Source organism: Parasteatoda tepidariorum, chromosome 8 (assembly GCF_982258835.1).
Source record: "Parasteatoda tepidariorum strain Cologne lab strain chromosome 8, Ptep-v5.0, whole genome shotgun sequence".
Taxonomy (NCBI): domain Eukaryota; kingdom Metazoa; phylum Arthropoda; class Arachnida; order Araneae; family Theridiidae; genus Parasteatoda; species Parasteatoda tepidariorum.
This window is the reverse complement of record NC_141762.1, coordinates 105,901,244-105,918,051: the sequence shown is the minus strand read 5'-3', so window position 1 is coordinate 105,918,051 and position 16,808 is coordinate 105,901,244. Positions and strand designations below refer to the sequence as shown.

The window sequence follows — 16,808 nt, the reverse complement described above, 5'->3', positions numbered from 1 at the left end:
TAATACAAATGGCTACATTGCTGTTTCAAATTACTTTAAAAAATTCCAATTGACCAAAAAAAAAAAAAAACTCCAATTGACACAGGATACTAGCCAACATTTAAAACTAGCATCAGTGAAACTTTTCATGACAAATGAATTAGAATTAATGAAACTGAATGAATGAGTAATGCATATTACATTAAACAAGCATAGTAAATAATTGATAAAGTTTGTGTAATTGCACGGTTTTTAAAATATAAATACTTTTTTTTAATATGTTAGATCAAATTTTAGGTTACAGGAAATGTATATAATTAGATAAATTATCAAAATATATCTATTTAACATATCTGTTTCAATTTTAATATCAAATTTTCTATGTCCTTACTTAAGTAATCAGTAATGTATTTTGAACATAATAAAATCTATTGTAGAACAATATTTTACAGATAACTAAGACTTACCAAGCTTTATTTTCTTTAAAATATATATTCATAAAATGTAAATTTTGTGAATATGCCTAATTTTCACAAATTGCAATTTGTGATTCGAAAGGTGCTTAATATAGGACAGATATGTGTGATTCTAAAATCATTTTGATGAGAATTGTGGGTGGTAATTCTTAAATCTCTCTTTTGTGAATCGCAATGCGTGATTTGTAAACTACTAGAATAAGAATCGTGAGGCATGATTGATAAATAACTTTAATGTGAATCATGATGTGATTTATAAAATACCTTAATACAAATCCTGATGAGTAATTTGCAAATCACTTTAAAGTAATATTCGATATGTGATTCATCAATCACTTTCATCTAAATCACAATTCGTAGAACATTTTATGTAAATTTCTGATCCATAAATCAAGAATCAGTTTAATGTGAATCACGATGTTTATTCATAATCAATGAAACCTGTAGGACTAAACTTTATTTATTAGCAGTAAAAACTGAATGTAAAAATTTGATTGTAAATGATACAAAATTAATTATCCTTCTTACATAAATTAAAAGAACAAATAGGACAACAATATTAACCTGTCGTAATAATGAAATCAACACACATTAAACATGTTTCTAAATCAATTAAACATTATATATCATTCGAAAACTATGACTAAAAAACCTAAAATTTGCTAGAAATTTCAGCTTTTAAAACATCAGAGATATGAACAACAATCTGGTCTGAAAAATCTAGGAGAGAACAATTTTGCATCTTCTTTAACCTCTTTTCACTTCAAGCATTAAAAATTGCATGATTAGAATTTCTATAATTTTCCTTTGAATTTATATTTTTTTTTCATTACTTTTTTGTAAGAAAAATTAGTAGTATTTTAATTTCTAAAAAATCAAGTACTTTTCAAGTACCCTATGGCAGAATTCAAGGACTTTCTGGGACGCTGATTTTTTTTCAACCAAATTCAAGGACTTTCAAGGTTCTTCAAGTACCGTGCGAACCCTGATTAAACAGTTTATTTTTAACTTAAAAAAGTAAAAGCATTATATTAAAAAAATATTCACAATTTCTTTTGTTTTCAAGTTTATTTAACTCAAGGCAATACATAGATATGAAAAAGAGAAATATTTGGCTGTTCTTGTAATCATTGTTTTAGAATGAAAAATTTGAAAAACTAGGTTGAAAGTACAATTTAAAAACATGTAAGCTTGATGTGAGTATGCTGCACAGAAGTCAAAGTAAAAATAACATTATGATAATTCATGCTCAAGTTAAAAAGTAATGTAACAATGGTATAAACTATACTAATATTAATGGTATAAACTATACTAATATTCATAGAAAACTATACATAAACTCATATCTTATTTCAGGGCAGGAAGGGAACGAGCAATTATATCGACATCATCAGCATATGCAAGTAGTTGTACTGATCTAGTAAAAATGTGACCACTGGTATTGATGTTTGAATCACGAACTACTCTGTCAAGCGCAACAATAAAAAAAAGATAGATCTCCCTGTAAACGTGTCACGATTTTCTGACTGAGACCCCAGAAACTTAATCTTACACTTTGTATCTTTCAATGTAAGTCTCATCAATTTAATGAGTTTTGAAGGTATTTTAAAAGTATTCATTGTTTCAAAAAGATAGTTTCTATTGATACTATCAAAAGCAGCCTTGAAATCAATAAAAGGTGTTTCAATGTTAAATTCCATTGATTTCTTTAAAATCTGACGGAGACAAAATATCTGATCTTTAGTTGATTTTCCAGCACGGAATACACATTGATATTTTCATATTTGTGAGTCAATAAATGGTAACAGCCTAAGATATAAGATTCTAGATAGAATTTTATAAGTTATACAAAGAAGACTAATGCCACGATAGTTGGCACAGGTCATAGGATTTCTTTTCTTGTGAATTGGGCACAAAATGCTGATATTCCAATTAGTTGGCATAATCTCAGAGAGCCAGATGCCAGTAATAAGTTCAAATAAATTAATCAATAATGTATGTTCAAAATTTTTTAGTAGTTCAGCTGAAATAAGATCATGTCCCTCAGCTTTCTTATTCTTTAAGTTTTTAATTGCAGCCCTGATCTTCTTAATTGTTGGAGCCTCAACTTCTATGTCATTTGGGAATTCAGGTGCAATTATTTCAACATCCTCATAATTTTCATTTAGAACTTCTTTAAAATGTTAATGCCATCGTTTTAAAATGTCTTGTTTATCAGTAATAATTTCACCAAATTTGTTTTTGTATAGACTAGAGGTCTGTTTAAAGTCCAATCGACTGCGGTTAATTTTCCGATAGAATGCTCTGCATTCATTAATGGATTTCAGATGTTCAACATCTTTCAACAATTGTTCATCAAAGACCCTTTTCTTCTGCCTAAAGAGTTTCTTCACCTCTTTTCTGCATCTATGGTACTCCTCTGCACTATTTCTTGTGTGTGTTTGTATCATATGTTTATATACAACATTCTTTTTATCATTAGCAATGGCACAATCAATATCATACCAATCCTTAACCTGTTTCTTAGTTACTTTACCAATCAGAGTATTGGGAGCCTTACAGATACTATCTTTTATACTTTTCCATTTATTTTCCACAGTACCGCCACAATTCTTTAAATTCAACTGTTTCTTTACTTTTTCGCAATATTCAAGTGTTATCCTTTCATTTCTAAGTTTATCACAGTCATATTCTCTCCCTTAAACTTTTTTGCATTTGATAATCTTGATCTAACTTCGGCAATAACCAAGAAATGATCTGAATCCACATTAGCCCCACGATAAGTTCTCACGTCCATCAAGTCTGAGTAATGCCTTGCGACAATTAGTACATGATTAATATGTTACATGATTAATTAGTACATGATTAGCATAAGTGCCACATGGGGCATGCCAGGTAGCTTTATGAATATTTTTATGCTGAAAGGATGTACTTTCTATAATCATATTATGTGAAGCAGCAAAATCAATTAATTTGTGTCCATTATCATTGGTTGTATCATGTAGGCTAAATCCACCAGTTACAAACTTAAATTCCCTTTCTCTACCTACTTTAGCGTTTAGATCTCCCAAAATAATTTTTACATCATATTTTGGACAACTGTAGTAAATTTTGTCTAAATTTTCATAGAATATTTCCTTTTCTTCCTCTGTTTTATCTTCAGTTAGTGCATAAGAACAGACAATACTGAAATTAAAGAACTTTCCCTTAATTCTGAGCTTACACAGTCTCAGAGAGATTGCCGCAAAATCCAAAATCAAGTGCCGTATTATTTTGCTTACGATAAAGCCAGTGCCCTCAATATGTGTTTTGGGGTGACAACTGTAAAGATGAAGACATTATTAATAGTAATAGAATATATTAATAGTAATCTTTTATTTTCCGGATTTTTTAAAAATATTTTGTTCTTTTCTCCCCCCAGGTTTTGTTATTTTTATTTTTATTATTATTTTTCTTTTTTTTTCCCTTTTTTCATTGTTCTGTAATTTTTCCCTTCTTTTCTCTACATTTTGAACTTATTTTATAAGTTCTATTTACTCGCAGCTTATGCACAATAAATGAAACTTATTGTTTTTCTTAATACAGTGAAACCCCGATTTTACGTTTCTCAGGGGACTGGGTAAAAAAAACGTAAAATCCGGGAAAACGTAAAATACGGGAAATACTTAGATAGCAAAAAATCATATAATAATAATGGGAAAATAAAACAAACGAAAGGTAGTAAAGATGACTCTTTCAAAAGGTACTATTAAAATCTATATTTTACGAAAAGAATATTAGTATTTAAAGAAAAAAACATACCAGTTCAAGATCACTTTTACAATTTTTGTTAAGAATCATGTAATTTAGGTGCAAAATAGTGCGTAATAGTAGATTGTTTTTTAGACATTGAGTTCAAAGTAAATGCCTAATCTTCCAGGACTGAAATCTTTTGCAAATTTTTTTCCTGGTCTTTGTATGATAGAAAATAGTCTTTCACTATTAGCGAACTTCTCAATGCTCTGTTGAAAGAAGGAACGGGCTGTGCTTCTGTTCCTTCATCTTCATCGGCGGATGAAAAGTCCATAACATCGTCCACGGATGGAGCAGTGGTTCTCTCAGCTTCGCATGTTGCTAAGTTTTCTCGGATGTACTCGTCGAAGTCATAGCTAACTGTTTCATTGTCATTCTCCGGGTCTAGTCTAGCTAATCCTGCATCTGCGAACGGTTCATTAGAAGCTACGATTCCACTTTCTTCAAAACAGTGGGAAATGCACTTTTATGTAACGCTTCTCCAAGCAGCAGAAATAAAATGCATAGCCTCCAGAACACTTAACTTTAGTTTGCAGGCATCATTTAGGTTTCCGTTCTCTAGTTCAGCTACAGCTTTCCGGACAAGTTGCTTTCGGTAAAAAACCTTAAATATTGCTTATTAAAACGTTTTTTTATTTTTTTTCTTTCTACAAAAAACGTAAAATGCGGGAAATTCCGTAAATTAAAAACTCACAATCCGGGTAAAATTAACATTGGAGGTATACGGAAAAACTGGGTCCTGATGAAAAAAACGTAAAATGCGGGAAAAACGTAAATTCGGGGGACGTAAAATCGAGGTTTCACTGTATTCATTGTGTTTTTTTTTGTTTTTATTTATTATGCTATATATATATATACTTTTTCTTTCACTGTTTTTTTAAAACAATTTTCTCTTCTTTTTATTTTACAGCTATTAAAAAAAAAAATCAAATAAATAAATAAACAAATAAAAAAAATAATCATATTTACTTGAGCCGGTGAAATGAAAAAGTACCAAAAAAATATAATAATAATAACAATAATACAATAATAATAAAATAAAAATAAATAAAAGCACATAAGTAATAAGATAAGATTATAAGTAAGAATGAGCTTATTCTATGAGCAGAGCTATTGATGGTCTAAATTTTATGGGAAAAAATTAATTTAAAATAAGAGAAGCATTCAAATTGACACAATGCTTACGTCATTGGTCGCTGCTGAACAACTTGTCCAGGAGTAGGGACTGTTAATGCATAAATATCCAAAGATTGTAGAGCATACATCAATCTAATAAAAACTAGAGTTTCTTTATGTTGGTACTGCTTACTTGGATTAGTGTTTGAATCTGAAACAATTTAAATAAAGGAACAAAATTAAATGTATAATTTGATAGGGAACACATATTAAAAAAATAGTAATAGCAAAGTCAAATATTCAGGTAAAAATAGTATTTAATTTGTAAAAAAATAGCATAAAACACAAAAAATAATGCAATTTTTTTTTTTTAAATTTCTATAATGTTAAAAGAAGAAATAACTCAAATTTTATGAGAATAGCATGATAGTAGAAATAAGAACAACATTCACTTTTTCTTTGAGAAGAATGTAACCTTAGAAACTCTTTTATAATTTTGAAAACTATATAATTTTTACCAGAAGAATATCTTACTATCAAATTTTATACTTACACCCTATAGTGACTGCAGAAGCATTGCAACATAGCACAAAAAAAGTTGCAAAAAGATTAAGAAAGTATGCCACTAGTTATATGCTGCATTTTTTATGAGTTACAACAGCGAACAGCAAAGATAAAGGGGAAAAAACTAATCAAAGTGATATTTTGATATAATCACAGAGACATGCAATTTTAATGGTATTAATATAGAAAAAGGGATGATTCTGACCATATTTTTTTCAGTGTAATTAACAAAAATTAAAAAACTACTTTTTTAAAATAATTTGTTTAAATAGTTTTGATCTTTAATGCAATTCCAATAAAGCATGTACATTGAGGAATATGTAAAACAGTTTGAAATATCCCTTTAGTATTAAAATTAATATTATTTTTTAAAGCATTAAAATAAGTCAAATATAGCCTAAAAATATGAAGAAAATTACATGTAAAGGTTTATATTCATCAATGAGAATAATTTTGTTTCTTAAATATTGAAAATCAACTTGAAATTTAAAAAAAAAATTATAAGAAATTAAGAAACAATTCTGTAACATAACATGCATTTCATGATAAACAGAATCATAAAATTAAAAAAAAAAGCCATAAAAATCACCTGAAAAAAATATTTAACTTAAAAAAAAAAAAATCTATTTTTAAGCACTATTTCTGATTTTAAATTCACATCACACAGAATATAAGCTAACTTAAAATTTCCCCAAAAAATATTTTTTGGAAAATATATATAAAATAGAAAGTTTAACTATGACAATAAATTAAGATATAAATAAATTACTGCTTTTGAAACTGCCATGCAATTTGAAAGTTTAATATACATTTTATGTATTGATAATAAAATTAATAGGAAAATTAAGAAAAAAATTCATCAACACTTATCAAATAATTCATCAACACTTGTTTCAAAAAGTCAAATAATTCATAAAAATTTGTGATGTAATGCAAAATGTTAAATATCTTAATCTAAAATTATGCTCAACTTTAAAAAGCTTTAAAAAGAAGGCATCCAAGAAAAGTTACACTTGTATTTACTTTACTAAAATATTCTCTGAATATCAATTAATAAATAAATTTAACAGCTTAATAACTTCTGGACACAAGAAAAAAAATTTAAGTGAAACTAAAAAACATGAAAAGGCTATATGCCAAACACCTTTAAAGGTATATATGTCTATATACCTTAAAATGTGATACTTAAAAATAATTTATATCTATTTAATTTAAAAAAAAAAAAAACTATCTCTGAGTTTCTGATACACTTTAAGAACTGTACCAAAAACAGATAGGGAAACAAGTGGACTAAGCTAATATTTAGAAAAATTTATTGTTATTAGAAAAATTTATAGTTATTAGTATCACCACATTTTAAATTCTGTTTATTTTTACTATCTAAGAGATAAATAGGAATGAATAACATTGCAGGCAGTACCTTATTTGGGTCATTTTCACATAGGAAAAGAGTACTTCCTTTATCGTTAAATAAAGGATAATTATTTTGAACACAATTTCCCCATTTATTAAATAACTAAAAAATATTTTGGCATAATTTTTGGTTAATTTTATTTAATTGTAGCAAAAACTGACTTGCTACTGAAGGTAATTATATTCAACGGAACCTTAATTACCTTCACCTTAACTAATTTGATCATAATTATTTTTTCAATGAATAATAAAAAAGATATTCCAAAATATTGATTCAATATTTAAAATAAATTCAGAAATTACATTTATATAATTCTCTGATGTTTACATGAAATCCTTTTTCTGTCTGACAAAGACCTTTAACACTAGAAGACTGACCTTGAGTTCATTGATGGCTGTTATCATTTTTGTATTATAATTCATTTAAAACTCAATCCAGTGAGGGGATAAGCTACCGACCATGTCAACTGTCATCTATCTAAAGGTACCTCTAGATGGAATTGAGTTAGCATGTCATATAGATTAGTGAATGATTGTAGTGGTAGCTATGCTAGAATACTCCTCACCAGAATTTTATCTGTGATAGAATTCAATGAACCAATACCAATAGTTGATTCCTTGCTGTTTTGCCAGACTTCAGGAGAGTTGTATTAAAATCACGGTTGTTAGAGCGGTCGCTCTCGCCTTGAAATTAGCAGTCGAGTGTGTGTGGGTGCTGTTCTGTGTGATCAAGGCTGTGTAGCAACAGCGTGAGGAAAACAATGTCGCAGTCGCAAATATCAAGTCAATTGTTCTCGTAGCAGGGTTCAACTGTATTAATTATATGAAAATGCAATTCTGATTTTTTTTTTTTAAAAAAGTAAATGTAACAGTAATGATAAAAACCTTAAAATGCGTAAACACGACTGCTTTCTCAAATCTTACTTTTTCATCTCATCGGTCTAATAGACCACCTGAATGGAACTTCAGTCTTTACTTTAACTCCACCGAGGAGGACTCCAGGAGCAAAACTAAGTGGATTAACATGTAGTGTGGTGATATGCTGAGCTGTAGATACGTAAGGTGTTACATTTGAAAGGGAAGAACTTGAAGAGGCAACTATGGTAGAGTGTGAGGCAGGAATAGCCAAGGTTTGAGGTTTTAAAGGTTGAGAACTAAAATTAAGAAGAATATAACAAAATTAAACATTTTAATGTTTTCAAAAATTTCAGGTATTAACTTCAAAAATTGTTCAATGTTTTTAGAATATTTTTATTTTAATAAATGTAACTTTAAACAAGTAGTAAATGAGTTTAAAATCCTATGACACAATATAGGACAAGTATTTACTAAATATCTAATTCATCAGAGTTAGAATTTTAAGTCTAGACCATTTTATTATAGCACAGCATATTTGTGCTTTGAAAATATGCAAAATACCCTAGGAGAGTTTTTAAGTAAAAACAGTACAGATATGTACTAACAGAGATAGTTTTCCCAATCACAAAACTTGATGAGAGAGGAGTAAAAGGAACAGTTTTTGAGAATCTTTAGTTTTAACTAACTAATAGTGACTTTAAAAAAAATTATTTTACCGAAGGTTAAGGTAATTGTAATGTATGAAAATTCTTTATGGGGAAAAATAATAAATGAAAATAGATATTTGTACACCACTTATTTTTTTAATCTTACTAAATAAATTCAAAAATTTGTCAAGAATTTAAAGATTGATATGTATAAAATTCATTTCTAGAACGAAAAAAAAAAGCTTGGTGAGTAGGTGTTTAACATTGAAATTGCTTGTTATGTTTGCACTTTGTCTGTTGGCAATGATATAGATAGATATTTATTTGCATTAAAAAATAAAAAAATAAAGTGGATGCCTTTTAGTAAAATAAAAGTTTCATTCTTTGTGTTTCAATTATAAATATGTGTGACAAGAATGATTTCTAAAATACATTTGCAGTTATCCGCACTGAACAGATACAAATTCTTTAAGACAATATTTATATAATATATATTTGACAATATATATTATATAGACAATATTAAAATTAGTATTCTTTAAGACAATTGAAAATATCCTTCAAGTTTTTTTTCCTACTCTAAATGATTAATACTAGTCAAAAGATGTTAAAAATAGTGGATATTATTATTTCCTTCAAGGAGTTATTACATTTTCAAGTTTTACTGTGAATACAAGCACTATAAGCAACTATATAAATTTAACAGAAAGTAAATGTATGCTTACACTTTTTTCTGCGGAACAGGCAGTTGCAGCTTTGCAGTAGTTTTAAAACTAAAACTTCAAGCATCCTCATTAACAACTCACGGCTATAAATAAAGCATAAATTTTTTTCAAAATATAATAAACATCATAGATGACTTTTTACTGCTTCATACATATTATACCAGAGCTACTGTTGCTACAAATATTATTCTTATGGAAATTACTAATTTTCAAAAGAAAAAAAAAATATGGAAAATTTCTACAATAGACTTAATAGTTAGCAAAGAACAATTTTCATTGCCAGAACAACAAAACTAGTTATAATACCATGAATTATAAACTAGTTATAATACCATGAAATAATCTGAACTGAAATACACTTTAAGAATAGTTAAGGTATAAAAATGGTTGAAATTCATAGCTAGAAGAATATAATGTGAAAAATACAATGCATTTCATGGTTGAAAGTATAAGGCTTTGATATGCTGCCAGATTCTCATGGTTATTGACATCATATTTTTATAGACATAAAAAGTGTAACAAAATAAATTTAACTGCACAAGCAACTCTCATGATTTTATTAAAATGCAACTATTATTCACACAATAAAAATTCTTCACAATTTAAAAGCATTATTGCCTTGCATTATAATAAATTTAATCAGTGGCCTAAAATTTATATTTTAATTAATAAGAAAAAAAGAACTTACATTGACATTTTCTTGATCAGATTATATTCTAATGCATTCAATTAAATTCAGAATAAGCATGCAAGACATTGTTTGAATTGTAGTTACTAAAGATTCATCATGAAATTTTTTTGAGAACACATTTACAGCCGTAGCCAGAACCTTCAACTATAAATATTGTCTGATATGATGCACAAGATCAGCTAAAGTACTATAAGCAAAAGGCCTAAAAATGTACAAGATTCTAACATTAAAATAAGTAATACCACAGTCAGTAAAGGCAATTAAAGAGCTGTGAAATATAATACATTTGACAAGAAATTTTAATTTAGAATATATTTTCCAAGCCTCATAATGAAAAAAAGAAAAACTCAAACAATTAAAAAAAAAAAAATCAAGATATTTTTTGGAACAGTATACAAGGTTAAACTAATTTTGAAAAATACAAAAGACAAAGTAAAAAGGTGTATTTTTCTCTACTAAAACAAAGTTCACTAAATGTTACTAAATGTTGGTTGTGAAAAATTCACATAAAGTTAGAGTAGAATCAATTAATGCATAGGCAAAATTACTATGATACTTAGATACTAAATACACTATTTTGCAAAAAGAAAGGAAAAACACTTACATTGCAATACAGAAATTGCAATACTATAAACCTTTTCTCTTTCCAAGCAGTTTATTAGTATTTTAAACAAAATTAGATAATTCAAAGAGCAACTAAAATCTAAGTGCTATTATTAGCCCACAGACTACACAATAAAATATCTTTAATATATGTAGTTGATAGACAGTCTCTGAGTTGGAACTACTAAATTTTGAAATTTTAATAGCATTATCAATTTATATTAAAATAATAAATAAAATAAAAAATTTGAAAACCAAAATCCTTTTATTCTACAAACCAAATCTTTTAAAGTTCATGCTTGTAGAAAATAGGAGGATCAGAAAATACACAAAAAAAATTGTGAATATTAGATCAAAAAGTTAAAATCAAGAACAAATTTTTTTTCATCCCGTCAATCTGGAATATTAGGACAACTGTGAACTCTTAAGGTTTTTCAGCACAAGAAACAGATGATGTTTTTATGTCTCACTGAATTATCTCATTCAGTTTAAAACAATTTGATAGGAAAATAAAAAAGTTTGTACAAAGAAAATTATTTCAGATAACTTGCAATACAACATTTGAAGCAGAGGTTTAGAAGATTATAAAATTAGATGCCAAGTAAACATAATAGAACACTTAATTAAAAATAACATAATTGACAAATTAGCATTTAGCAATAAAACAATTCATTAAATATTGGCACTTTAAGTAAAGCAAAAACAGAATAAAAAAGACACATAATCTTTTTAATTAAACTTTTTTGTAATTTTTTTCATGCTGTTAGATTGTAGATATTTTTAGCATCTCTGTATATTATGATTTATCCATTTCAAACAGCAGTAAAATAAATAAAAAATAAACTGATTATACCTTAATTTTATCTAAATTTTTAACGAAACACCAATATGTTAGAATTAGAAACTTAGGAACCTATATTAAAATTAATTATCACCCTCTTGCTATTGAATTTCTAACTATATTATATAATCTAATAGATTTTGGGCAACAAGGAAAATTGAATTTATTGACTTATATAATACAGGGTGCGTAGCCTAATCTTTCAACCAAAAATAAGCACCTTTTAAATATTTTTTAAGCACTCAAGAAATATTTTTTAGCACTATATACATTAACAAAATGCAAAATAATTTTCAAACAGTTTACATGATCATGATAAAATAACTAGTTTCAGACAAAGAACTCTTTTCCTGATTATATTAGCCACCATAAAAATATCGAGATATTTATTGATTCGATTTCAGAGGGTGAAAATTGAAGCCTTAAATTGAAAATATCTTGCAAAAAGCAGCAGCGTTGCACATGCGAGGGCTATAATCTCACCTGACCAAGCTCAGTAGACGCACCTGTGGAATCCAAAGTATTTTATTGAACATGTAAAACGATTGGCGCTTTTAAACGCTACGGATCGAATGTAAGCCAAAATGGATTGCGGTCAAATGAATTGTTAAAAATGTTAGAACAATATGAAAACCACTTTTTTGCATAATATGTGGTGAAAATCGACATGGTAAAGAAAAAACTATCATTTTCGAAAAGGGAAAATTAAGCACTTTTTAAAAACACCTCATGAAAAAAGCACCTTTAAGGGCTTTTAAAAACGAAAATCGAACGAACGAAAACGAAATGCTATGAACCACGTATTATTTGAATTTATTGATTCAACACGTTTGCCTAAAAGGCCTTCTGGTCAAATTTGAAATTATCATAATTACCATTTTAACCACAAATCTAAAAATAGCCAAAAAACTTGGACCTTTTTAATGCTTTGTAACAGCCTTGGTAAAAGTTTTACAGAATTTTGTAGAGTGAAGGATAATCAGTGATTGAGCTGGCACCTCCTTTTCCAAATTTTTACAAAATTAGAAGGACCTTCAGTCATAACATATTAGTTGCTATCTATACTTACTAGATTTTTGGATGGACACCAGAATCAAACACACAGCCCCCCGCTTTCAGAGATATAACAACAACAAAAAAAGAAGATATTTACTTGTTAGTAAAAAATCTAAATTTGACATAAGGTATGATTTTTTTAAGTGATGCAATTCTTGTGAAACAGAAATGTTAATAAATAATCCTAAAAATTTCTTAGGCTTACAAAAAGGAAGAAAAAGTGAACATATTGTATTAATATAATATATTACTAGTTTCACAATTAAAATCATAAAAATTGGTTTTAAGATTCGAGAAACTTTCAATTTCAATATAATTTTCTTATTCTACTCTTCCGAATGGTTAGAGAATGGAATGGTGTAAAGAATGCAATTTAATGCCACAAGAATCAAAACTATCACCTTAATGACTCATAAGATGTCCATCCAGTTCCAATTAATATATTTTCATCAAAAAGCTCTTCAAGGGATGGCACAAATTCTGAAAATAGAAAACTGTTAACTTTACTTGAAAATATGGTTAAAATAAATTTAAAAAAAAAAATTTGTAACTCCCCTCCATCCCATTTAAAATATAGATACTGTACTTGACATGGCAGAAACAAACCTGTTAATAGATATATGATTTAAAAAGTGTTTGATAAAATAACTAGAGGAAATGAGTTTAGATTTTTGGAAAGAGCAAAAAGTTTTTTTTTTGCCTTTCAAAAAACTTATGAAAATATTTAGTTTGAATTCAAGTTTTTCTCAAAATAAACTGAAGTTTTATATAAATTTTTATAACAATAAACCAAACATTTAAAAAAAAAAATTCCAGATAACAAATGGGAAATCGTTAAATTAAGGCAAGCTATCTTTTTCAAAAACTCTAAGAAGTAACTGTAACAACTGTATATTTTCAACAGTAAAACAGGATGATAAACAAGACTCAATATTCTAAAATAAATATCATTTGTCATCGTAAATACGAGAAACAAATGAAATAAAATAAAAATATGACCACCGAAGCCTGATTGATACTTTTTTCTGAAATTTCTGCTGCTTCTTAGCGCGTTTTTTTCAAAGAAGTTTTATCCTTTTGATCTTAATTATTTGTGTTTTCTTTCAGTATTGTCATCGTAAACTCTTTTAGAGAATGATTTTCTTTAAAACAATAGTAAATTGTGTTGAAATTATGTTTAAAGTGAAACTTAAGAATTGGAGAAATCTGTGAGTTTGGTAAGCTCAGCTCCAAGGAAATGAGATGCTCTAAATAGCAACTAGCAGTTCATGAAGACCCCTAATTTTCAAGCAAAATACAAAATCTTGTTGTTAGTGTTGAAAAATCTTTGTTTCTAAACACTAGTGATTTTCAAAGCATCTTTGAGCATTAGTCTGTTTTTGAATTGTAAGCTGCAAATAATAAAATCATCATAAAATCAGTTTTCTCCCTGTTATTCAAGAGAAAAGTGGGAAGAAAGGAAATTTCTGTATATTTATCCGAGAGGCTCAACCTTTGGTTGGCTAATAACATCCTTGAAAACGTTTAAAAACCAATTAAATATTAAAGCTAGAATAAATTAATGTTAATAATGCATTCACCTCCCCTTTTTTTTGGTAAATGCAGTTGATCTATAACTACTAACAATTAAATATTTGAATTCCAACTTCCACAAACCAAAATAAACTAAAAGCAAAAAGAAGAAACAAAAAAGTTTTAAATTTTTTATTAATTACATAATACATATTTAATCTAGTATTCTTTATAAGATATTTAAGGTTTATTAACTTGACTCACTTAGAAAATGAATTTTTTTTTACTGTTCTAATTAGACATGTAAGACTTTCTTTGAGGAAAACTAAATTCACATTGTATAAATATATAAAGAAATAGTTATCAATGTTGAAAAATTTGTAAGACTTTTACATTATTGAACATATGGAATATCGTAAGAACTATACAAGGATATTTTTTAAAATGAAACATTTTTTACATTATATTTTTTAATTTAAACATTAATAGCAACTATGCCATTGAGTAAAATCTTTTTTTAGTTGTTTGTTCATTGTTATGAAAAGTATTTTACTCCATCTTAGCAAATGAAATATACATAATAACATAGTTTATTTTTAAAAAAATAGTATTTAAATTATGAATTATTTTAGGCTGAGAAAGGCTGTTTCAAAATATAATTTTGCTATTCTTTTTTTAAAAAATCCTGCTATTACAAACACTTCTACAAATTTCCTTTTCTAAGAGTCATTAATTTTCAGATATAATTAGTAAGATATGCACAATTCTGAAAAATGGCACAAAAATTAAAGAATTTCTCAAAAATAAGGAGAGCTTGTACACACAGAGAGCGTTTTAAACAGAAATATTTTCCAAATGGTATCTAAAGTAAACATTTTTTTAAAAAAATGAGTCATTTATTTAAAAATAAAGAGAAAAAAAAACATGTTTCAGAATAAAGGAAAAAAAAAACAAGACATATTTAAGTAATAAAAAAAGAGCATTTATTATCTCTTAGCTCTGTGGCTAAAATATGACGGGCTGCTACGAGCAATTCTTTGCACAAGTGGGCCACTTCTTGAGGACATAGATACAACAATCCTATCATTCCTTTAGCAAACTGTGAGGAATGTTCATTCACAACATACTACAAAGAAATAATCAAATTAAAATCACAGCTGGATTAAATTATTATCAAAATTTGAATTAAAATTAAATTTGCAACTAATTTAGGATAATATCACTCAGATAAACATAAATACAGTGCATGCTGCTTATTAAAATCACATCCGTTTTGAGAACACTCGATTTTAAAAAGCAGCAAATTTTAAAAACCAAAATGTAGGAAATAATCATTTCGAAGTTGAATTTTAAACTAAATTAAGTTGATTAAAAACTAAATTGATTACTACATGTATGTTTTATTAAAATAAAACCCACATTTGACATTAACATGAGCTACATTTTTTAACTTAGGAGGGTTTTAAAATATTATATTTGATAAGTGAAATTTCAAATTAAATATTCACTATAATTTGAAAGCATATAGTAAGAGTTTCTAAAACATTAAATATCCTTTTCTATTTTGTAAAGTTCATTTTAATAAATCAAGAGTTCTTCTGAAATCAATTGAAGTTAGATTTATCTTATTGAATGATAGAGGATCCATGACATTGAATGATAGGCATTTTACAATTTTTCTTAGTACATTAACAGTTTTCTTTTGGATTCCTTTAGACTCCCTTTTTCCTAATTTTTTAAACTTTTGCCCTTCAATTTCAACACAAAATGCAATCAACACCAATAACTTTGTTCATAGAGAACAGATAAAAATTTATTATTTATATGTATTCAAAACTTGAGAATATAGAAAATTCTAATCATTCAAACAAGAAAAAGCAATGTTTTTCATTATTTTAAACAAAAGCATTACAAAATTTTGTCACATTTTTCTTTATTTAAAATTTGTTAGTAGAGTGCTCAACATTGTTATACCACATTATAGTACTTCTAAGCAGCAAAGGGATTTCCTTAAAAATACAGGATAAAAAATATTTATTAAAAAAAATAAAGAATGATTCTTAATATATTAGTCATTAACCCACTCACTTGATATATTTTAACTAAGTAAGTCAGAAAAGTTAATGTTTTTATCTGTGCAGGCATAAAGTCAACATAAACTTTTTTGTTCAGAGATGGATTGCTCCTAAAATAAAACAAAACAAAAAATAAAATTTCTGTAAACATTCTGTATTTTGTCTGCTTTTTTCCCAAAGAACAAATTAAATATATAAAATTTAATGTTTAACTTTGTCCCACAGAGTCATTGAACATAAAATTCTTTCACAGAATACAATTGAATAAGTAAAAAACAATACTGAAGAGTTTTATTGTATAAAACCACTCTGACTTGATCATTTGGTATGAAATATAAAATAAGTCAAAAAGAAAGACATTTAAGGTATATCCTACATACAAGTAGTTAATTTAAAAAGTTTCTCTCTATATTTTCTGCTATATTTTGACTGCAAACATTATAAAAATAAAATTAAAATG

The 16,808-nt window shown here is 27.1% G+C and overlaps 1 protein-coding gene across 1 annotated transcript in view; it reads right to left on the bottom strand.

The window, feature by feature from the left end:
- LOC147806632 (transcription-associated protein 1-like) overlaps positions 1–16,808 on the bottom strand; it is a 59,155-nt gene that overhangs the window by 22,178 nt on the left and 20,169 nt on the right. Inside the window, exons 9-14 of the mRNA XM_087169589.1 lie at positions 16,362–16,458; positions 12,775–15,399; positions 10,259–10,463; positions 9,571–9,653; positions 8,265–8,494; positions 5,433–5,574 (exon numbers count right to left, since the gene is read on the bottom strand). Of these exons, the coding sequence (XP_087025715.1) occupies positions 15,235–15,399; positions 16,362–16,458 (262 nt within the window). The 3' untranslated portion in view covers positions 5,433–5,574; positions 8,265–8,494; positions 9,571–9,653; positions 10,259–10,463; positions 12,775–15,234. The remainder of the gene's footprint in view (positions 1–5,432; positions 5,575–8,264; positions 8,495–9,570; positions 9,654–10,258; positions 10,464–12,774; positions 15,400–16,361; positions 16,459–16,808) is intronic.